We start from the raw sequence: 23,244 nt of genomic DNA on the forward strand, positions 1-23,244 counted from the left end.
CTCCCAGGCCCCACCCCTCGCCGTAGCGGAAGCGCGCTCTGCCAGGCTCCGCCCCTCCCCCTTCGCGCGGCCTTCCACTTCCGCTTCCGGTGCGGGCCGCGCGCGAGCGCAGCGGTGGTAGACGGCGACTAGCCGGTGAGTGCAGGCAGTGGGCCCCGACGTGCTGGCCTTTGGGTGGCGTCAGCCCAGCTTCGTCCTAGCCTCCGCCCCTCCCCGCGCCTCTGCGAGCCTCTGCCTGTCCCCGGCCCTGAGGGCCTCACACCTCGCACCTCCTCCGGCCTTCGGCGCCTCAGGCCGCGCCCCTGCCTCCTCCGGGGGCCGGAACTTGCCGCGGCCAACGCCGGCACTGGCCACAGGTCCCTCTTCCTTGTCAAACAAAACTTAGCCGGAACCTTCAGGCCCAGATCCTGTCCTCGAGCCCTGGTCAAACCCTCGGACTCCTCTCCCGTCCACCAGCCTTGACCCTAAACTCAACCCACTCCCGCCCATCTGCCAGCTCCAGCTCCCTCTGCCTCCTCTCCCTTTTTTAAACCCCACTCCCCATTCACATTCCTCATTTAGACCTCAGCCCCGCTGTGAGGAATGACAGGGCTCCCCCAAGTTCCTCCTCCTCGCACAGGCGACGTCGTCTTCCATCCACGCCCTTCACCTGCCCTCGACCCCCACCTCCATACCACTACTCTTTTCCCAGTTTTTCTCCTCTTCCTCCACCTGTCTTCATCTTAATGCTCCTACGACCCATACCCGTCTTCACGGATGGCTCCTGGTGGGGAGCCGTTTGAGCCTTTCCCCTCCCTTGAGCTCCAGTTTCAGCTGCTTAGGGTCTGCCTCCAGATCTTACTTCAGTTGCTCCTTCCATTCTAAAACCTTTCATTCCGGACTTTTGCTTGCTGAACGAGGACACTCTTTTCCCAAAGATGGATGCTCACTCCAGAATCACCTGGAGGCTTTCAGAATGCCCTAGCTGCTGGGTCAGAGTTGTCAGGGATATATACCCTGAGCATCTGGTGCAAGGTTGTGCAGCTTCGTTTGCTCTCCCTGAAGCTGGCACTTAGGCTTAGCTCTGTCACCAACTTACAGGTGACTGTGACTCTGCTCATAGGGTTTTTACAGCCCATCTGACACTCCCCTCTTCTCATGCCCCAGGTTTGGGGCCTCAGGCTTGGCCTCTCCACAATGTGGCACGAGGCTCGGAAGCACGAGCGGAAGCTTCGCGGCATGATGGTTGACTACAAGAAGAGGGCGGAGCGGCGGCGGGAGTACTACGAAAAGATCGTGAGTAACCGACCTTTAATCTGGGGTGGAGCTCCCCAAGAGAGTGGGGGAGAGTGGGGCCCTGGTCATCCTGGTAAAATTTGGGCTCAGGAGTATGCCAGTCCAAGGGCCCAGTTGCCTCAGAATATCCAGTCATTTCTTCTGTGTAATCATTGTAAAACCCTGTGACGTTCTGTTAGCGCATGCTGTGTTGTTCGGTGTGGCCTTGGAGCAGAGCCGGTGTTAGCAGGAAGAAGGACCGTCTTTGTGACACTCAGAGCAGTCCAGCTGGGAGGCTGGTCACCTCCGGAATGTCGTCTCTCTTGCTCACTGCTGTATTCCCAGGGCCCAGAGCTCAGCCATTCTTGAAGTTTGGCTTGGCATCCTACAGGAGTGCCATTGGCATTCATTAAGTGAGCTCTAACCACTTCCCTCTTCTGTTCGATGCTTTGATGCTCCCTTGCATTTGGAGAGGAAACCAAACTCCATCCCATGACCTGAAGGTCCTCTGCCGGCCTCTCAGCTTTATCCTTGGGCAGCTCCAGAGAGTTTTGTGTGTGTGTGTGCATTGTAATGCCTCCCCTCACCAATTTAACTCTTACTTATTGCTGAGACCCCGGCTTGAAATGGCAGGTCTGTTTTCCTGTTAAATGATATTTATATAGACATTCCTATTTGCTATGGTATCTCTCCTGCAGTCTCCTCCCTGGTCTCCTGGCCTTTAGTTTTGTTCTAACCAATCCACCCTCCTCAGAGGGTTCAGGCAGGTCTTTCTTTCTTCCTCACCCAAGGACATTTTTTCATTGCTTTTCGACAGAGAGGAAAGGAGAGAGAAAAATTCGATGCAAGAGAGAAGCATTGATTGGTTGCCTCCTGTACATGCCCAGACTGGGGATTGAACCTGAACCTTTTGGTTAAGGGACAATGCTCCAGCCACCTGAGCCATACCAGCCAGGGTCAGAGAGGTGTTTTTAAAGCACAAAGCTGACCCTGTCCCTCCCTTGCTCAGAACTCCTCTGTGGCTCCCTAGTCCCCTTAAGAGAAAACCCAGGCCCCTCAACACAGCCTTCAAGGTCCTGCTGGTCTGGCTTTCGGTCCCCTCCAGACTCATGCCACCAGCTTGGCCTCATTCCTTTGCTCCAGCCATCCAGCCTCCTCACTACTTAGGTGACTGTCTCTAACATAAAAGTTTATGAAGAACATGTGTTTATTTCCTAGAATTATATAGCCCTTTCCTGCCACTGTGCCTTTGCACGAGCTTTTTCTATGCCTGGTTAACGCCAGCTCATCTGTCAGATCTCGGTCCATAGGGGCAGTCTTCCCTCATCTGCCCTGGTCTGTTATGTGTCCCTGTAAGCACTGCCATCGCTCCCTGTCCTTTCCCTTTGTGAAGTTTAGCACACATACATCCAGCTCTATAAGACTGGGGACTAGGTATATTTGGGTCATGCGTGCATCCCAAGCTCAGGCCCCACAAACATGGTTTGAAAGAACTAAACCAACATAATAGTAGCAGTTACCATTTTACTTGGTCCCTCTCAGGCACTGGGCAATGAGAAGCACTTTAGATGCATGATTTCTTTGAATCCCTAAAGTCACCCCTGAGACAGCGGCTGCTGTTACCCTAGGAGAGGAATCTCTGAGAGCTCCTCACTTCTGTCACCCACAGGCAAACCACTGGGCTGAAGGGAGAGCCCATGATCACAAGGGCAGAGCCTGGCCTGTTTTGGTTGTAGTTGAGGTCCCAGCAGTGACCAGGGACACAACCCATGTGCAGGAATGAGTGGCTGCCACTTATCAAGGGCCATGGTGTGCCAGACCAAGGCGATGCTGACAATAACAGCTCACGCTCTTAAGCATTTCTATGTTAACCACTGTGTTAAGCCCTTCACACACATCTCTGCTCCATCCGATCCTCACCCCAGCCGAGGAGGTGGTTCTTACAGCTTCATATGACGGGTGAGCAGACCGAGGCTCAGAGAGCCATGGCCGGCAGCCACACGGCAGGAGGGCAGAGCCGGCTTTCTGACCCAGGCTCTCAGCTTCTCACCAGGGCTTTCTGCTGCAGAAGCAGAAGTTCAGAAAGGCATGGTGACTTGTTAGGGCGACACAGCTGTGAGGCAACGTGCCAAATGGGTGGGTCCTCAGAGTTTGGAGTCACAGGGTTCTGGGTTCAGATTTCAGCTGTTTCACTTAGGTACTGTGTGACCTTGGACGAGTGACATCCCCTGAGCCTGATTCCCCCTTCTACACGTGAAGTGATGCAACATATAGAATCAAGTTTGGCTGTGAATAATGGAGACCTAAAGTGTCAGTGACCTAAACAAAATAGAAGTTTATTGCCTTGTCACATAGAAGCCCTGTGGTACCCAGCTCTGCTCAAGGACTCGTTTTGTTCCTCACCTGTGTGTGGCTTCTCTTCCCGGTGTCGTCTCAAGGTCTGAGAGGGCTGCTCATGCTCTCGTCATCACATCTTCATTCCATCCAGCAGGCAAGAGGAAGGGATGGCCAAGAGGTTGAGGTGCTAACGCCAGTGTTAAAGTTTCTAGATGTTGCACATGCACTTCGACTCATATCCTCCTGGCGGGAAAGCAGTCCTGTGGTCACACACAACCCCAGGGCAGGCGAAGAGATGGAGACTTTGTGCTGGGTGGCCCTGTGTCTGATACATTAGGGATCCTGTTATTGCTGGAGAAGGGGGTGGATGTTGGTTGCCAGTTCATGGTCTGCCATAAATGGCGGAGGCAAGAGCAGTCCCCTCACTGGGCCGCTGGAGTATTCAGGGCGATTGGGCCCTCAGACCGCTGGGCGTGGGCCTGCTCGGGGCCATGCTGGCTCCTGTTGTTACGGAACTTGCTATTGCCAGGTTGAGCTGGAATGTGCATCCAGTTTGATGGATGGTGAGGGGACAGGGGGCTGGGATTGGGTCACTCTGAAGGCCTGGGACTCCCGGTGCTCCTCCTTGTTAGCGGGAGCTCCCTCAGCTTTATTTTCCCCTTGGGGCAGTGGTGATGACCAGCCCCTCTCACTGGGGATGGCAGGGAAGGGCCTCAAGAACAAGAACAGTATCTGGGCGCTTCATGGTGCAGGCCTGTACAAGCAGTCATTGTCCTTGTACGTGAACGTGATCGGCATTCAGACTTGAGCCACCAAGCTGTGGACAGTGGCAGTGGCTGGGCAGTTGCTGATGGCTGCTCTGAAGGGGGGGATGGGCAGCCGGGATGGGTCTCTCATCTTATTCTTTAAGATTTTATTTATTTATTTATTTTTAGAGAGGGAAGGGAGGGAGATAGAGAGAGAGAGAAACATCAATGTGCAGTTGCTGGGGGTCATGGCCTGCAACCCAGGCATGTACCCTGATTGGGAATCGAACCTGCGACACTTTGGTTCGCAGTCCACTCTCATCCTATTCTTGCACCGAGAGAGGAGGCTGCTGTATGAGTTCTGAAGAGGCTGCAGTAAACCGTGGCAGGCCAAAGCAGCATGTCTGGATAGAGGTGGCTTCTCTCCTTCTGGTTTGTCCTTTGGTGTCTGATCAGCTGTTTTCTTTAATCAGTGGTTTGCGTAAAGAAACAATTCGCTGAATTTAAGAAAGTGGGAAATAAACACATCTCAGCCCAGGTGTCTCCTCCTCCAGAAATCCCCAAGGCTGAGCCCCCACCTCCCCTGGCTGAGTCAGGCAAGCATCCTCCTGAGCCCCCCCATCCCAGCGCTGCCCCATCTAGGTCATCCCTGTGGGGTGGGCCTGTCCCCCCTGCACTGGACTTGTGAGCCGTGAGGGCAGCACATGGCCTACACATAGTAGGCGCCTGCTTAACAGGCGCCTGAATGGAGTGAATCGCTTCATGAATGAAGTTCTCTGACCACATCCTGTCCTGGAGGCGCAACAGCCCAAGGTTACGAATGGATTTTAGATCCTGGAGAGATACTGGCACACCGTGTGCATGGCAGTATTATTCACCATGGCCAAGACGTGGAAACAGCCTTAGTGTCCCTCTACTGATGAATGGATAAAGAAAATGTCTATGAGTACAATGGAGTATTATGCAGCCTTGAAAAGGAAGGAAGTCCTCTCACAAGCTACAGCTTGGGGGAGCCATGAGGACATTATGCCTAGTGAAATCAGCCAGTCACAAAAGACGCACACCGCAAGATCCCATGTAGAGGAGGCACCGAAGGTAGTCAGACGCCTAGAAAGAGAAAACAGCGGTGGTGGCTGGGGGAGGGGCGGGGAGCTGTTGTTCATGGGGCATGGAGTGTTGGTTCTGTAGGGTGGAGAGGTTCACGGCAAGGTGTGTGTAGTTAATGCTGCAGTACTGTGCACTTAAAAGTGCTGAAGACGATGAGTTTGTGTCAGGCTTGTTTGGGTTCAGATACTGGTTCTGCTGATCACTGATGTGATGTCAAGCATGGGGGCCTTATCCTTCTGAGCCTCAGTTTCCTCGTCCGGGACAACAGTAGCACTTTTCTCCCATGGTGGAGAAGTCTGAGTGAGATGATGTGCATAGAACATTTCATTCAGTGTCTCGCTTTCAGTGTGGCTCATAGACTTGTCCGGAATTTCCCAACAGAGCAAGGCTCTGGACTCCCAGCCCAGTGCTTTTTGCGGTGCCTGCACAACCAGGGGCTCCCCTGTATCTGCCAAAGTCCATCCTGCAAACAATGTCCTATGAGTCATGGCTGTGGCCACTGGGCCTTTGGTAGGGAGCAGCCTGACGAGTGTGAGGAGGTCTTGGCCTTAAACTTGGCTGTCATGGGGCTGAGGAGCTATGTGGCCTGAGAGGAGGAACGGGAGGAGCCAGGTAAGGGGCAGGTGAGGAGTTGAATTCTAGCAGTGTCACCTCTGCCAGCCCCTGTGGTCCTGGGCACATCCCCCCTCGGCTTCTTCATGTGTGAAAGGACAGTATTGGCCCAGCACCTGGCACTCAGAGTGTGCAGGATGGATGGTGTCCTGACACCAGCTGTGGCCTCCTCAGCTCCTTGCAGGGGCGGGTGTGCCTGCTTGCCTGCCATCAGGGTTTGGAGCAGGAGATGGAGGCAGCATGGCAGTGCAGAATCCCGGCAACTCAGTGCTGACGGGTTTTCCTGGAGGGGCTCAGCGTTCTTGTCTGTCAGTGCAGGGTGTTCTGAGCACCTGCTGTGGACCAGGCCTGTTTAGCCACTGGGTGTGTGACTGAGCAACACAGAGATCCCTGCCTGGGGGAGGCGATGTTTTAGTGTGAGAGATGGGTGATCAGTTAACACGAGGTGTGAAGTTGTGTGGTGGTGGGCGCTCTGAAGCAGATAGTGGGGTCAAGGAGATAGAGGAAGTGAGGGGTTGTGGGATGAGCTATTTATCTTGATAGAGTTGGCAGGGAAGGCTTCTAGTTGGAGATTTGAGAGACGCAAAGGAGTGTCCCTGCGCAAGACGTAGCAGGTTCAAGGGCCTAAGTGGAGCATGGAGCGAGCCTGGGGTGTTCAGGGAATGGTGTGGGCCAGGCTGCCTGGAGCAGAGCTGGGGGAATGCATGCCAGGGCTCCAAGCAGAGGGACTAGTAGGTTTTCACAGATCCCCTGGCCATGGTGTGGGCAACGGACTGCAGAGGCCGAGGGTGCCCGCAGGGAGTCCTAGAAGAGGCCACCACCTGGTCCCAGCAAGAGGGGATGCTGGCTGGAGCAGGGTGGGGGCTGCACTGGGGCCGTGGGCAGGGACTGGGTGTCGGGTAAGCGTTGGCAAGGCTTGGCGAGGGCTCAGCACGGGCACAGCAGCCTCTGTGTGGCTCTCGTGGGGTGCTGCGCTGCAGCACGCAGCCAAGTGGAGCCAGGCCTGCGCGCGGGTGCTCAGTGATGCAGCAGCCGCTGCCAGACGTCCTCCTCTCCCGACGGTGGCGGTGCCTTGGCGGTGCCTTGGAACCGTGCCCTCACGCCAGTGAGGGCTTGGGTCTGGGGGGGCGTAGATTCAGGGGGATATTTTCCCCCCATCTTCATGACGTCAAAAACAGCTTTTTGAAGATACAATTCACATGTCATACCATTCACTGGTTTCAAGTGTACAGTTCAGTGGTTTTCGGCATGTTCACGGGGTTGTGCAACCATCACCACAGTCTAATTTTAGAAAATTTCATGACCTCTGAAAGAAACCCTGTACTCATTAGCAGTCAGTCGTCCCCCTTCCCCTCCCCAGACTTCCCAGCCCTGGGTAACCACTGATCTGCTTTCCGTCTCCATGAATTTGCCTGTTCTGGGCACTTCACGTAAACGGGATCGCCCAGCGTGATGTTCTCGAGGTTCACCCGTGTGGTAGCAGGGATCAGTGCCTTGTTCCTCGTTATCGCTGAACAATGTTGCGTTGTGTGGATGCACCACGCTTTAACTGTCATCCGCTGGTGGCTGTTTGGATTGCTTCCACCTTCTGGCTGTGGTGAATGGCACTGCCATGAACGTTTGTATAGAAGCATTGGAGTATCTGTCCTTGAATGGAATTGTGGGGTCACACGGTCCTTCTTTGTTTACTGTTTGAAGAACCTACTTTCCCCACATTCTTGTCAATACTTGAGACTGTCTGTTCTTTCCATTTTAGCTGTCCTGCCGAGTGTGGAGTGGTATCTCATGATTCTGATTGGTGTTTCTGATGCCTAGTGACACTGGTCATTTTTGGTGTGCTTGTCAGTCCTGGCGGCTGGTCCAGGCCGAAGTGCACACTCCTGGCTCTGAATGCCCTGGGCGGGGGTGGGGGTGGGGTGAAGGGTTGGGAGGTAATGTGTTAGGGAGGGGGGTCTCGGTGCTGGCTATGTGGAATATGGGGCCAGAGCTCAGAGCCCCTTGCTGCCACATCGAGAGGAACCCCTTCCCTTGTTCCCCAGAGGTTGGGTGGCCCCTGATCGTGCTGCCACCCCACCATCCCTGTGCAGGGATGGCCTGTTTGACATCAGAGAGCTGAGCTCACTGCTCTACGGGGCTGCGTGGGGGCTGGTGAGGCTTGGAGCTCATTTGGGAGGTAACGTCCATCCTGTCTATTCCTGCAGAAGAAGGACCCAGCCCAGTTCTTGCAGGTGCACGGCAGGTCTTGCAAGATCCACCTGGATTCTGCAGTCGCCCTGGCTGCAGAGAGCCCTGTTAACATGTAAGACTGAGTTTGGGGGGCTGGGCAGTGTCTGTGACAAGAGTCATAAGGGACCTGGGGTATAGACAGGCTGTTGAGGATTCAGGCAGGCGAGGCTCGACTTGCATGGGAAGGTGACGATCACCAGTCAAGGAGTGTTGACGGGTCGGGATGGAGGCCCTAGGGTGCAGTGGTGGTTGGAGGACTTGGAGGGGAGTGGGCAGGACCAGGGCCAGGATCAGAGGCCGAAATGAAGCCGGAAGTTGGTGGCCAGAGATGTTTTGGGTGACTGAGGCTTGGCAAGTGGCCCCTAGGACCTGGTTCAAGTTTCCAGCTCTTGCTTGGTTCTGGGGAAAAGGACCCCAGTTTCTGTGGGGCCCCAATCACGTCCCCTATTCAGGCAGGTTTGTAGCATGAGGGACTGAGAGGAGAGGGGTGAGGGTGAGGGCTACAGTGTGGGGTCCAAGGGGGCTGAGAGTTACACTCACAAGCTTGAGGTGGCAAGGAATAGGCACTTTGTGTCCTGAGCAGTGGGGACCCTAAGCTCCCTGTGCCCTGCTTTCCACTTCAGGATGCCTTGGCAGGGGGACACCAACAACATGATTGACCGCTTTGATGTCCGTGCCCACCTGGACCACATCCCTGACTATACCCCCCCACTGCTCACAACCATGTAAGCTGTCTCCCCAAGGGGTTGCCAGGCAGGGAGTCTGGCCCAGCAGCGCCTCTTCTTTCCCTGCCCGCCTGCCCGCCTGCACCTTCCTGGGAGGAAGGCGGTGTGCAGCTGGGGAGTGCCCCCCGCCCAGTCCCCCAGCCTAAGCTGGGCCCCTCCTCCCCTTCCTGCTGGCTTGGGGTGGGATCCATCCTCTCCCTCTGATCTCAAGACCTTGACCTCCACCAAAGCTCCCCAGAACAGGAGTCGGACGAGCGGAAATGTAACTACGAGCGCTACCGAGGCCTGGTGCAGAACGACTTTGCTGGCAGTGAGTGAGCTGGGGTGCAGGGAGGTGGTTTGGGGTCCCGAGAGACTGGGAGACCTCGACAAGTTTGGGAAGAAAAGTTTCCCTCCAGTGTTTTCTACTGAAGCACCCCGGGTTTGGTCCCACTCTGTCGCTCTCGGGGCCTCCCGCTCCTGAATGGGTGCAGGAGGCAGGAGACGTCTGCTGAACCGACCAGTCCTGCCAAGGTCTCCTCTACACCCCAGGCCTTCTGACTCGATGGCCTTTTGTCCTACAAAGTTGGGGGAAATTGTAATAACACGTTTCCTCTGTGTATTTATTTCCCCTGCCTGCATGGGTCAGATGTCAGATCTGAAGAGGAAGTTGCCCCTTGTTTTAAACAATTTAAACGGTTACTGACACCGAGTTTCCCAGTTTGCCAAGCACTCGTGTGTGTCCAGTATTGCTTTCCAAGCGGTCGCCGCTGCCTTCCAGTGAGAAAACAGGCTCAGGGACACTGCCCTGCCCCGGGCTTGCCCAGGGAGGTCTGGACCCTGTCAGACCTGGGCTTTTTTTGTCTTTTTATCTCATTACATCTGCACACCCCATGGCAAGGTAGGGGCGATGCCCCATTTTACAGACAAGGACAGTGTGGTTCGGGTTGGGGGGACGCCACGTCCACGGAGCTGCAGCCCTTACCCTGCCCGTAACCATCGCTGTCCCCCGAGGGCCAGCTCCAAACTCTGGCTCGCCTCCTGAGAAGGACCTGGAGCCTCCCCTTCTCAGGGTTCCCTGCGGAGTGAGGGGGGAGTCGGGCCACATGGATCCCTTAGCCCGGCGGGTCTCAGGCTCCTCCCGGAGAGCGGCGATAGTGGTGGGCTCTGCCCCACGCAGCGTTGTGACAGTTCGCTGAGGGCGCCCGAGCCTGGCACAGGTGGCTCTCCCTATGGGCTCACTATTCCCATGTGTCTTTGTTTTCAAGGCAGACGTTTTGGCATCTCTAAGATCAGAGAGCTTCCAAATCCTAGCAGTCAGCGAGGCCCCAGAATTAAGGAAATTCATCACTGTTGATACTGTTGTGGTCTTGCTCCCACCCAGGGCTACGTGGATTCTTGGTGCTAGAGTCAGGGTTTCCCTTCCTCACGTCTTACTCTGTGTTCATTCATTCCCTCAGCGCCTGAGCCCCTGTGGGTTCTGGTGGGGGAGGGGCAGCACATGTGTCATCGTGAAAGTGGGTGCTGGTTACAAACTAAAGTGGGTGATAGGGCAAAATGGGCCGAGCTGGGGTCAGTGAGAGGTGGTGGGAGTCCCTGGTGAGGAGGGGGAGCCCCAGTGCTCTGGGCAGGAGAACAGCCCTGAGGGGCGAACCGAGAATGCCTAAGTGGCGGGAGCAGGGAGAGTGACAGATCAGCAGGGCCTCCCCCAGGGCTTGTCCACTGCAGGCAGGAGCCGGACAGCTGCTGGGGCCAGGGAGGGCTGGGCTGTGTCACCTCTGTGCTCGCCTGGCCCGTGCCCCTCGCTTCACAGATAGAAAAGTGGAGGCCCACACAGGGAAGGGGATTTGCCCAGGGTCCTGCAGTGAGCCAGGGTAATAAGGTCAACGTACCTTTGGTGCATTACCGAGCCCCCTGAGGTGGGGGTTGTGGGTGAACGAGAGCCCAGATGGCTCCGAACAACACTTAATTTAAACTGAACCACAGAGAGTACATGGGAGTGGCCCATGGGGTCCAGGTGACATCCAGCACTTATGACAGGTTTATAGTTCCAAAGGGTCCAGCCACAGGCATCTAGCAGTTGTCAAGCAGCAGTGCCCAAGTACCAGACACTCACTCTGCTCTGCCAGTGGTCCTGCTTTACAGAAAAGGCAACTGAGGCACACAGTAGTAAGTTCCCTTAATTGGGAGATGCGGTGAATCAGTCGGTGGTATATAGCCAGGGCTCTCCTGCAGTTGCTGTGTCCCCACCACACACAGTTTGTGATTACCTGGAAACTAGTGATTCTGCCTCCGGCCAGGCTCGGGTTGCACCTACCTGCCTTCCCCCCTGCATTCTTGTGTCCCTCCCCCGAAGTTCCAGTGTCTCTAGCCCCCCGTGACCTGCATGCCTCTTGCCTTGCTACAGTCTCAGAGGACCAGTGCCTGTACCAGATCTACATGGACGAGTTGTACGGAGGCCTCCAGAGACCCAGTGAGGACGAGAAGAAGAAGTAAGCTGGGGTCTGGGGTGCCGAGGGTCTGGCGAAGGCGGGGGGTGGTGGTTTAAGCTCCACCAGGGCAGGGCCTCGTCATCCTGTCCGCCTTGGTCTCCCCGACCCGGGCCAGTGCTCAGCACACAGTAGGCGCACGGTGAATGTTTAGAGGGAGCAACAGCTGACGGGGAGAGGTTTGCTGCCAAACCTCTGCAGCGTGTTTTCTAATTGTGCCGGTGGGAGGCACAGTTAGGAGAGCCGGCCCTGTGGAGGGACGGGCCTGGGTTCCGATGCTACCTGTGCAGGTGCTCCTCTCCGGGCCCGGGGTGCTTCCCTCTAAGACGGGGCTGGCAGCCGCCTCTGCCAGGGGTGGCGAGGACTGTAGAAATGAAGCTTGGGAAGCACTCGCCCTGTGCCTGCCGTGCTATTGGCTTGCTGTTGGCTGCCGATGGCCACTCTGGAAAGGAGCTTCTCAAGGCTGTGTCCCTCGAGGAATGGCTGGGGGCGTGGACTCTGACCCTGGAGCAGGAGGGGCCCGGGCTGCCCTCCCGGAAAAGCAGACGTCGGGCAGCCTCACTTCGCTCCCCACCCATCTGGCCGTGCCTGCCCTCCCTCTGCCTTCACACACCCTGTCCCTCCTCCGGGGGTGGCCTTCCTGCTCCATGCAGTGTGGCCCCACTTGCTCCGCAGTGGTCCCGGAGCCCTGGCTCCTTCTCTCCTGCCACCCTGGCTTCCCCCTTTGTGAGCCTAACATCTGCCGCTTCCCTCTGCCTGAAGCATTTCCACAGATGTGACTGTGACTCTGTCCGTGGCCCCACTTTCACGACGGGGCTGGCCCTGGGGCGGCATCAGGGGGTGTTGACTAAATTCAGCAGCAGACGTGCGCCAGGCCCCCTGTTCTGTTCCAGACAAAGATGGGCCACACTCACCCGTGATAAATCTGGGCCCTGCCCTTGCAGGACTCACAGTCTGGTGGGGGAGACTGAGCTGTCACTGACAGTAGTGACTCCTTGTGGGCTAGCAGGGGCTTGGCCTCACCTGGGGGAGGCCTGCCTGGAAGAAGCCGATGGGAGGCAGCACAAAGGGCTCCAGGCTGAGGGAGCACACCTCGAGGGCCTGGAGGCGAGGGCACTGTGCTGCTGTGGAACTCGAGAGGCCCGTGTGCAGGGAGTTCGGTGAGCTTGTCCCCTCCCTGGGCGCTACCCTGGCTCACGGACTCCCCTGTCCCAGGCTGGCAGAGAAGAAGGCTTCCATTGGCTACACCTATGAGGACAGCACAGTGGCTGAGGTAGACAAGGTGGCAGAAAAGCCAGAGGAGGAGGAGTCGCCAGCTGAGGAGGAGAGCAACTCGGACGAAGATGAGGTCATCCCCGACATCGGTGGGGTCCCCTCTCTGCCCTCCCCCTCCCTGAGTCCCTGGGCATCATTTTCGTGTCTCGTCCCTCACCCGCCGTGGGGTGCGCTGCACTCATGAGCCCCGCCTCTCCCACCCCTGCTGCAGGCGCTGCAGGCGCTCCAGGCGCTCCAGCCCCCGCCACCCTCGCTGTCTCCCTCGTGTGCTCCTGTTCCCAGCTTCCCTCTCTGTGTCTCCTTTCTCATTTCTAGGACACTGCTTTGTGACACTGTCCCAACCCTGGTTCTGGCTCTGTTCTCTTCTGCGTGGGTTGGCCTCTGTCTCTCCCTCCCCTTCTTTCTCTCTCCCGGAAAACAAGTGCCATCCAGCTACAGAGGCATCCCTCGCCCCCCACCCTGCCATTCCCCTGCCTCTGCACCCGTGGATCCAACCGCCCGCTGCATTCCTCCGCCTTTCATCCCAGCTCCCACTCAGCCGCCCGGTGACTCACTCGCACACATGGAAAGTGTCCATCCCACTTCCGTATCACGCATCCAACTCCCGAGCACCTGAGACCCACGCCCCTGTCTCCGGCCACCCTCTGTCGGTCCCGTCACTCCTCCCTCTTCCCTCACGCCTCCATATGTCCTGCTCATCTTGCTCGTCCATGCCACTGCTCATTCGTTTGGGCCCTCACCCATCACATCGCCTGCCCACCCCACCTCCACCGTTTATTGTGCCTGCCTCTGGCCGAGCCCCCTGCTGGCCTGGGGACTCTGAGATGAGCTGAATCCCTCCCTCCCTGCAGAGGCCTCCAGTCCAGTGGGCACCCCCTGCCCCCACCTCCTGGGGCACTGCCTCCTCTCCCCTGTCCCCTGGCTTGGCTTTGGTCCCTGACAGCCTTTCTGTTGGTGCAGACGTGGAGGTGGACGTGGATGAACTGAATCAGGAGCAGGTGGCAGATCTCAACAAACAGGCCACAACCTACGGCATGGCTGATGGCGACTTCGTCAGGTGAGGCCTGCTGGAGGACACCATTTCCCACTCTGGACGCGGCATTTCTGTCATTACCTCTGGTACTACTAGCGACCCCACCCCTGAGCACTTTTGTGCCTGGCCCTGCACCACCGGCTTTGCACACACAGGTTTCTGAGCTTGCGGGCTTCCCCCGGCAGAAGTTAAGGCAGAACCCAGCTCCAGGTGGCCTGTGGTGATCCCACCCAGCGAGGCTCCCAGGTTCCTGGGCCTGGTGGACGGCACCCTCTAGTGGAGCGGCTTTGTTCGCTGGGTTGCCTCTTCATGCTTGGCTGGTGGAGCCTCTGCCCTGGGCCACACTCCATGCAGATCTCATAGAATTGTCCTGGCTACCCAGGGCAGGGAGTCAGAATCTGAGTTACCCCAAGTTCGAGCCCAGAGCCCTCCATGGCTCTCAGCTCATTCAGGAGCCACAGTGTCCTCCCCACGGTCAGCAGGTCTCGCCTGACTGGTCCTCTGCCCCCTCCGCCTGCACACTCCACCCCGGCCCGTCCTCCATGACCTCCTTATTCCTCGGGTGCCCGAGGCCCCATCTGCCCTCCAAGCCACTCAGCCGCCCGGTGTGCTGTTCGCTTGGCTAGTGCCCGTGCAGCCCACTCACTCCCCATTTCCCTCCAGCTGTCCCGTCCCTGTGGCTTCCCTGCCCTCCTGTTGAAAGCTGCTGCAGTTCTGTCTGTTCTTGGCACGTCCTCTCTCCCTTTCACAATGGATTTTCTCACCAAGGTCTTCTCCATCCCGCCTATCCCATGATTCATTAGTGTGGTCATTGGCTGTCTTTTCCCCAGAATGTGAGCCCATGGGGGTGAGGATTTTTTCCTTTTTATCAAAACTGAATCCCCACCACCTGAAATAACAGCTGACGTGCGGTAAGTGCTCAGTGGTAGTGCCGAATGAGCAAGAGGCCCCAGGATGGCACGGGGTCCCTTCTCCGGCAGTGACCCTCCTGTGGCACGCCCCTCCTTCCTCATGACCCTCGTCCCTGTCTGCAGGATGCTCCGGAAGGACAAGGAGGAGGCAGAGGCCATCAAACATGCTAAGGCCCTGGAGGAGGAGAAGGCCATGTACTCGGTAGGGCTGGGCCGGGGTGGGGGCAGGAGTGTGTCTAAGGGAGGGCACACCCCTCACCAGCCTGGTACCTGCCTTACTCCAGGGCCGTCGATCCCGGCGCCAACGAAGGGAGTTCCGGGAGAAGCGCCTGAGGGGCCGAAAGATCAGCCCACCCAGGTAGGTGGGGTTCCCCCCTGTGCTCAGGCTCTGTGGGAGGAGCTTGGGGCTCAGGAAGGCTCTTTGGGGGCAGGCCTCCAAGTGGGGCAGTGAGTGGGGAAAGTGTAGAGGTGGGGATGGCCTTGAGGGAAGTGGAACATCCTGCCCCGCTGGCCCTCCTCCTCACTCTGTGGGACTCAGGGCCCCTGCCGGGGTCTGCGGCAGCCAGCAGGAGGCGGCGAGGGCACCTGGAAGAGGCGGGGTGCAGGGGCTACTTGGTTGCTTGCTCCATGTCAGAGTTTAGGCAAGTGGCTTCCTTTCTCCAGTGTCGGTTTCTTCTTTTGGAAAAGAGACAGTGTCATCTCCCAGGAGGGGCTGTGCCAGTGCCCACAGTGAGGTCTTGAACAGGTTTGGATGCGACAGGCTGGTGTGTGGAGAGCCCTCCTGCCTCAGCCCCTTCGGCCTGGTAGCCCTGGGCAAGCTTGTCCCTCTCCCCCCCACACCCCCAAGGTTTCATGATTTGTTTGTTTATTTTAGAGAAGAAAAGGGGGGATGAAGGGAGGGAGAGAAACATCACTGTGTGGTTGCCTCTCGAGTGCCCCCCAACCAGGGACCTGGTCTGTAACCCAGGCATGTGCCCTGACTGGGAATCGAACCAGCAACCCTTTGGTTCGGAGGCCGGCACTCAATCCACTGAGCCACACTGGCCAGGGCTGTCGTCCGTCTTTTCGCTACATCTTCTGTATTCAAGAAGTGTGACTGAGGGTTGCTGTGAGGCATAAACAGCCTGTTGTGGGTTCAGGGTTTGGTGTTCAGTCTGGAACGGGTTCATTAAAGAGTCATACTGATGCTTAGCGTCATTGTTATCGCCACGGAGGCAGGCTGCGTTGGAGTCCCAGCTCTTTCATTTAGGACACGTGTGACCCTGGGCAAGTGGCGTCTAAGACATGTTAGTTCTTCTAATTGCATCCTCATCACCGACAGTGAGCCAGGACCCACTGAGCAGAGCCCAGGGCATGGAGTGGGAGGAGGGGTAGTTCCAGTCTGGGGTCTGGAGGCCAAGCAGGGCTGAGACTGGAGTCCTTGCTGCTTGGGGTCAGGATGGGTCTGCAACGTTGTTTGGGGTTGGGTCAGGGTTCAGGCTTTGGACGGATCTAGGGTAGGATGGGCAAAGGGGTCAGAGTAGGGTCCATAACTTGGCCAGCAGCCCCTCCTGACTATGCCCAGGGCCCAGCCTTGGAAATCCAGGTTTGGGGCTGGGCTCGGTTCCATGCCAGCCCAAACCCCAAGTCTCCTCTCCTCAGCCTGCTCTTCTCTCCGTAGCTATGCTCGCCGGGACAGCCCCACCTACGACCCCTATAAACGGTGAGTTCCTGGGGTCCCAGGGGTCAGCAGCCAGCAAACCCGCTAACGGAGGGGCAGGGGTGCTGAGGGGTGGGGGGGCCCACCCTGTTGGGTACCCTGAGCTCACAGACTGGGTGGTGTGTTCTGGGGGTCTTAGCACTTGATGTCAGATGTGGGTCTGTGTCTTTTCATTTGTTTTCCAGATTGTTGGCTTGCTTTCCCAATTTTTTTCTCTCTATATACATATACATCTTTAATTTTCCGATTTAACTCCACCGGAGCCTTGTGTTAAAAATGACCAAAGATGGCAGAAAGGTGTAACTTAGAAATTGCGTGTCTTTAATCTGAACTCCCAGAAACAGTGATGACCTGGCCGTGCACACGTGTTTGTCCTGGCCGTGGCAGTGGTGGGGGGGCAGGGTTGAGGGTGGACAGACCTCAGTCTGACCCATTCCCCTCTCGAGAGCAGGGTGGGAGGGACCTGGGGGGTTCCTGGGGCTTTGTGGAGGGTACCTGAGGCGAGGCATGCACACCTTCTGGTGAGAGGCCTGGCTCCACACGCTGGCTGTGCGGGCTCGAGGTCCCTTTCTCTTACAGAAAAGGCATTGCACCATACTTACTGCCTGGCCCCAACCCTCGATATGCATACTGGGAAACGCTTCCACGTTAAAGATATAGATCTGCCCTCCTTTTCTCGCAGCTACGCAAAGTTCTCTGTCACGCCCTTTCCCGACTTTTTTGTAAAGGCCAGCCGGTCGTGAATCAGACCCTGGCAGGCGTTGGGTGCCACATGGTTCTCGTTCCTGCTGCTCTGCAGTGTGTGTCCCTAGCTGGCAGCTGGCCCCAGGAGCCTGGGCACTGAGTACCCTCCCTGCTCTGTAGGTCGCCCACGGAATCCAGTTCTGAGTCTCGCTCCCGCTCTCGCTCCCCCACTCCGGGCCGAGAGGAGAAGATCACATTCATCACCAGCTTTGGGGGCAGCGATGAGGAGGCAGCTGCAGCGGCCGCGGCGGCAGCCGCATCAGGGGCCCCCACAGGGAAGCCTCCCGCACCCCCCCAGACTGGCGGCCCCGCACCGGGACGTAATGCCAACGCCCGGTCGGTAACGCTCACGCTGCTCGCCCTATGCCCGGCCACCGTGGGGGGGATCCAGGGCAGGGGGCGCTGGGCCAAAGCCAGTACTGACCTGCCCTCTGCCCCACCTGCAGCCGCCGCTCCTCCTCCTCCTCCTCTTCTGCCTCAAGGACCTCCAGCTCCCGCTCCAGCTCCCGTTCCAGCTCCCGCTCCCGCCGAGGTGGGGGCTACTATCGCTCAGGTCGCCACGCACGCTCCCGCTCCCGGTCCTGGTCTCGCTCTCGGTCCCGTTCCCGTCGCTATTCACGCTCCCGTAGCCGTGGTCGGCGGCACTCAGGTGGGGGCTCCAGAGACGGACACCGCTACTCCCGCTCGCCAACCCGGCGTGGTGGGTACGGGCCCCGGCGCAGAAGCAGGTACGTGCAGCCTGGTGAGCGTGGGGGGCAAGGGACCTGCTGGTGGCCTGGGCCCTGAGGTCGGTGAGACAGGCAGTGCTGGGTTTGCAGGGGAGGTAGGCCACTCTGCGAGGGAGCTCCAAGCGTGGTGACATGGGTGGAGCACTGCCACTGTGCTCAGGGATGCAGTGGGGACAGGAGGCTGACCTGGTCTTCTCACAGGGAGTTCCCAGGCAAGAGGTGGAGCAGTGCACGGACCCTCGTGTGGGTGCAGCTGGACCTGGCCTTTATAGCTGGGGCACTCCGGGGGTGGTGGGGGGGATAAAAAATCTAGGCAACCCTTTGCCAGGGTGGCAGGGTTTGAGGTGAGCGCTGCAGGCGGTATAGGAAATAAAGCATTGAGGGGCTGGAACATCCTTCCTGTTTTACTGGGTGGGATTGAGGCTGCTTGTTGAAAGGCAGTTCCAGTTGGTGGGCGAGAACACAGGCCTCCGGGCCATTGCCTGGGTGTGAATTCCAGCCCTGCTGTTGAGCTTTCAGGCCCTCGTCTCTGTGGATTAGACGCAGTATCCCCTGTGAGTTGCCATGGAGGTGGGACAAATCCACACAGCTGCTTAGTGCTTATACAGTAGCCTAGCCCATGGGAAGGGCTGCTGTTGTCGCCTGTGTAATACATCGCTGGCATCTCAACAGCAGCTCCCTACTGGATCTGGCAGGGGAAATAGAGGGGCCGCATGGGCCCTAGTGAACAGGGAGCACATGTGCCATCCGCTGGGGTCACTGGGGTCAGTGGGAGGCCTGGTGCTGCCCACTCTTCTGTTTTCTCAGGACAAGCTGAGAGTCCGGGGTTTTTAATGGCAGCTTTTGTTTCTCCAGTATTGCCAACAAATTTGAATTTTGTAAAAACTCAGGACAGCCCCAGCGGAATCCATTTGGGACCTAGATTTGGTTTCCGGGTCATTCCTTGTAGGCCGACCCAGGGTGACAACAGGAGAAAGGAGGGGTGGGGGTTGGTCTCCTGTTGGATGCCAGTCTGCTTGAGAGTCCTGCCTGAGCAGTGCCAGGGCCCCGGGCAGAGGGAGGGCAGGGCTGCTTGTCCCTGGCTGGGGCTGGCAGCTGTGTGCTGCAGCCTGGTGGGAGTGGGGCGGGGGGTCCACTCTGGTGTGGGACCCTGGGTCTGGGCAAGGTGAGGGTGTAGCTCCTGAGTGCTCAGAACCAGGCACAGTGTGTAAAGGGGCAGCTGACCAGCCAGGTGCCACCCTCCCAGAGGTCGCCTCCCAGGGAGGTGGGTGACTGCTGTCTGGTGAGTTCTAGTCTGGCTTTGCCTAGAGGGTGGGCTCTGTGTAGACTGAGCAAGGCCAGGGAGCCACAGGGTTTCTGGGGGAGAGGAGCTGGAAAGGAGGCGGGGTCCCCCCCGACCAGCCACAGGCCTTGCAGGAGGACTGTAGGTTTGGAGCCAGGTGGCTGTGTGCTCAAACTTGGTCCCTGAGGCCTCATGCCTACCTCCTGCTGTGCCCCCAGGAGCCGCTCCCGCTCAGGCGACTGGTACAGGCGGGGCGGCCGGGGCCCCAGGCACCACAGCAGCAGCCGCAGCCGCAGCAGCTGGTCCCTCAGCCCATCCCGCAGCCGCAGCCTGACTCGGAGCCGCAGCCCCAGCGCCAGCCTGAGCCGGAGCCGCAGTCGCAGCCACAGCCGCAGCCGCAGCCAGAGTCACTCGCCATCACCCCCTAGAGAGAAGCTGACCAGGCCAGCGTCGTCCCCCGCTGTGGGCGAGAAGCTGAAAAAGTGAGTAGGTGCAGGGCTGAGGGAAGAGGGTTGTCAGCTTGCGTTGGGGGATCGACCGGACTGGTTTCTTTGATGGGAACTTGCGCCTGCCTGGGGAGGTCCAAGGGGAGCACGGCCCAACCCGGAAGGGCAGGCCTGAGGAGCCAGGGCGGGTCACGGCCCTGTCCCGGTGTATCCAGGGGGAACAGAGCATCTCCCTGGGGGCGTCTGAGACCCACAGCCTTGACGCTCAGTCTGAGGGCAGTGTTGGCCTGTGTGGGGTCAGAGGTGGCAGGTGCTCTTTCCTCCCCCAGGACTGAACCTGCCGCTGGTAAAGAGACAGGAGCTGCCAAAGTCAGTAAGAATTTGGAACTCGCTCGTCTAACTCCCGCCAGCAGCAGTGCCCGAGTGCTGGGCCCGGTGGGCCTGCACGGGGGGCCCGGGGGGGCCAAGAGATCCCACCCCGGGGACTGAGGGGGCTGGAAGGGCTCTGTCCCCGTGAGATTCACATCCCCTTCGCCTTCTCACTGTTCGCTGGGGCTCCACCTGTCCCTGGGCCTCCAGACTCCTCGGCAGGAGTTCACAGCCTGCCCCCCCACATGCCCCCCGCAGGATCTTGGATGAGGTGGGTTGTGGGAACTCCAGGACACCCACCCCCTCTTGTGCCTCTTCTCCCCCTTCCCCAGCCCAAGCTGACGCCACAGGAGAAGCTGAAGCTGAGGATGCAGAAGGCACTGAACAGGCAGTGTATGTCCCCCTTTTCGCCCCAAGTCTCCCTCGCTCCCACTCCTCCCAGCTTGGCTTCAGGGAGGCCCTCTGGGAGGAGTGGGTGTGCGTGCTGTCCTGCTGCCCCCTGCCAAGGGCTAGTCGGCCCTCTGCCCTGGGAGGGCTCCGGAGGGCACCCTGCAGCCACTGTGTCCCCTCCTTCCACAGTCAAGGCGGATAAGAAGGCCGCTCAGGAGAAGATGATACAGCAGGAGCACGAACGGCAGGTAAGGCCGGGGGGAGGGGTGGCGTGTGAGTGAGCGCCGGCTGGGCCAGCCTTCACTGCCGCTCACTGCCATCTCCGCCGCAGGAGCGGGAAGACGAGCTTCGAGCCATGGCCCGGAAGATCCGGATGAAGTAAGACTGTCCAGCTCCCTGTGCCAGGGCCACAGCCGTAGACGAGCCTCTGGGAAGCCCTTCATCCCCTTCACTGCCCGCTGCCCCCCTGGCTCTGAGCCACAGCCCTGCTGGAGCCCCCGCCTGGCCTGACTCTGTTTCCCCTCTGCAGCCCAGTCACTACGGCCCTGCTGACCCTGCTCTCCCGGCCACCAGCTTACATCCCTTCCTGTTCTCTGGGCCCAGCATACTCTTCCCTAGATCCCCACCTGGTTCCCTCCTCACTGCCCCGGGGGTGGGTCTCCTCCCTGACCCCCCTGTCTGGACTAGCACTGAGAACGCCCCACCCTCCGGTCCTGCTTTGTTTGCTTTGTAGCACTCACCCCCACCTGGCGCGAGGTCTGCTTTGCTTGCTTATTATTGGTGTCCCCACTGGGACACCTGGTCCGGCTGCCAGCCTGCTGCCGGTGTGTTCAGCCCCCAGAACACTAAGGTGGTACTATTTGTGGAAGGGCTGAACTAACCAGCCCTGTGGCTGGGCTGGCCTGGTGCTGCTGGACAGGGCTTCTTTTCTCCCCTCCGCTGCTGCTCGTTTCTGGGTCCTCCACTGCAGAGTCGCATGCAGCCCTGTGTCTCCGCGTGGCCCTGGGTGGGCCCTAGCCCTCAGGGCCGGCCTCACAGGCTCACTTGGCGACCAGTGCCCGTAAGGCCTCAGCCCCTCCAGGGCCACGCGGGAGGACACTCAGGTGCTCCTCATTGGCAAGGAGGGGCGTCAGTCAGGGGCAGAACCATGTTGCCTCTTAACCTGTTTCTGACTCTACCCCGTGCTTGCTGTGGGCCCTTGGACAAGCAGCGTAACCCCTCTGAGCTGGGACCTCTTTCTCTGTGAGACAGGTGTGATAATGCCCCTGCGTTGGTGGGGCCATTTTAAGGCTCACGGGGAAGCACGGGGGTCTGGCATGTAGGAGAGCCTGATGCCCAATGCCACTGCTGTTTGTCATTGTTACCGTCGCTGTCATTACTTACCATATCACACACCCCTTGTTGGGTGGGTTCCCGTTGGGGGTGGGGGTGGGGCAGAGTGCCAGGGACCAGCCCTGGGCTCTGATCCTGCCTTGGCCACTCAGCACCTGTGGGCCTTTCTCCGGAGTCTCATTTTGCTGAGCTACTAAATGTCCCACCTCAGCTGGGAGAAGGCCCCCAGGAAACGTCTCCCTGAGGATTGCAAACCCCGGTTATTCTGTCAGAAACCAATTAAATACCTAGCTGAGTGGAGCAGGAGACGATTGACCTGCGTAGCCCTCCTTTCCGTGTGGTCAGTGAGCCTATGATAGCCGGGCCAACGGGCACTGGGCCCCAGCGCTGCCTGGCTGGCCCCACTCTGCACACTCTGTCCTCGTTTCCAAGTGGGGGTGGTTTGCTCTTCCACAGGGACCTGGATGTCAGAAGCACCTGCCCTGGGCAGGTGGCCCTGTGGCCCTGGAGTTCAGTGTCCTGAACTCTCCTCTCCCTGGGTTGCCTCCTCTTCCCCTGCAGGGAGCGGGAACGCAGAGAGAAGGAGAGAGAAGAGTGGGAACGCCAGTACAGCCGGCAGAGCCGCTCGCCCTCCCCCCGTTACAGTGAGTGTCCCGAGTCCCTGGGCTGGAGGCTCCAGGCATTAGAGCGATGTCAAAACTGGGTACAAAGACCGTGGTGCGTTCTCATGTTAGCCTGCCATGTATTAAACCTCTCGGGGTGAACACACATGCACACACACATGTGCTGGGTCAGTCACAAGGGAGATGCAGGCCAGCAGCGCAGGCAGTAGTTCCAGCAGTGCACGCACTGGGTTACCTCAGCCACAGGTGACACCGGAAGTCCAAACCCGCCCCTGGCCCCAGGCGTTTGCTTGGCCCTCACCTCCTCCTCCCTTTCCAGGTCGAGACTACAGCTCTTCCCGAAGGTGAGTGAGCCGGCAGTCTCCCTGGGACATCAGCTGTCCGGTTGAGGGCTGGGTCTGCCCATTCCCACCCTGAACCTCCAGGTGTAGGGGCTGCCTCCTCCCTCGGAAATGCCCTCCCTCCGCAGCCGCCTCCTGACCAGCGTGGCCCCGCGGTCCCCGGGCGTGCTGGTGCTTGCGCACAGGACTCCCAGCGTCCCGCCCAGCCCTCACGGGGCCCCTCCCTTTTCCTTTCCAGGCGCTCAAGGTCCAGATCTCGAAGCCCCCATTATCGACACTAGGCAGAAGCATGGGGGGGGGGGTGAAGGGCTGGGGTGGGGTGAGGGCTCAAGCTGTGATGCTGCTGGTTTTGTTCTCTGATGAAATAAACGTTATTTAATTCCCTTCACTTGGCCTCAGTTTCATGCGAGTGCTGGGTGCAGGGCTCCTAAACCGGCTGTCCGCCAGCCAGGAGGGGAGGGGCAGGGGGCAGGCGCCAGTGTGGCCTGTGTGGGAAGCGCGGCTGCATCTGGGTGCCTGCGGCCCGGTGAGGGCAGGGTCTCCATCCAGTAGAAGAGCTCGGCACCCGCCTGTGGAGGATGGGCCAGGACTTTGCC

At 58.8% G+C, this 23,244-nt stretch overlaps 1 protein-coding gene across 3 annotated transcripts; it reads left to right on the top strand.

Annotated features, from left to right (window-relative positions):
• The first annotated feature begins 68 nt into the window (after positions 1-68).
• On the top strand, positions 69-22,974 carry LOC123822946 (CLK4 associating serine/arginine rich protein). 3 transcript variants are annotated; one of them, XM_045845142.1, is made up of 21 exons: positions 69-135; positions 1,147-1,275; positions 8,258-8,355; positions 8,906-9,007; positions 9,238-9,317; positions 11,394-11,478; positions 12,691-12,839; positions 13,711-13,807; positions 14,818-14,896; positions 14,979-15,052; positions 16,355-16,396; positions 17,258-17,473; positions 17,584-17,865; positions 19,366-19,629; positions 19,923-19,962; positions 20,295-20,355; positions 20,542-20,600; positions 20,684-20,730; positions 22,246-22,328; positions 22,627-22,651; positions 22,887-22,974. In XM_045845142.1, exons 2-21 carry the CDS (start codon positions 1,177-1,179, stop codon positions 22,927-22,929), a joined length of 2,025 nt encoding a protein of 674 aa, XP_045701098.1. In that variant the 5' UTR covers positions 69-135; positions 1,147-1,176; the 3' UTR covers positions 22,930-22,974. The 3 variants fall into 3 exon arrangements, 1 of the variants encoding a protein (XP_045701098.1); XR_006786451.1 differs by lacking the exons at positions 22,627-22,651; positions 22,887-22,974 and having other exon boundaries at positions 19,923-19,966; XR_006786452.1 differs by lacking the exons at positions 19,923-19,962; positions 20,684-20,730; positions 22,246-22,328; positions 22,627-22,651; positions 22,887-22,974.
• The last annotated feature ends 270 nt before the right edge of the window (positions 22,975-23,244 follow it).

Source organism: Phyllostomus hastatus, unplaced genomic scaffold (assembly GCF_019186645.2).
Source record: "Phyllostomus hastatus isolate PE091 unplaced genomic scaffold, TTU_PhHast_1.1 phas_contig_468, whole genome shotgun sequence".
NCBI classification, from domain to species: domain Eukaryota; kingdom Metazoa; phylum Chordata; class Mammalia; order Chiroptera; family Phyllostomidae; genus Phyllostomus; species Phyllostomus hastatus.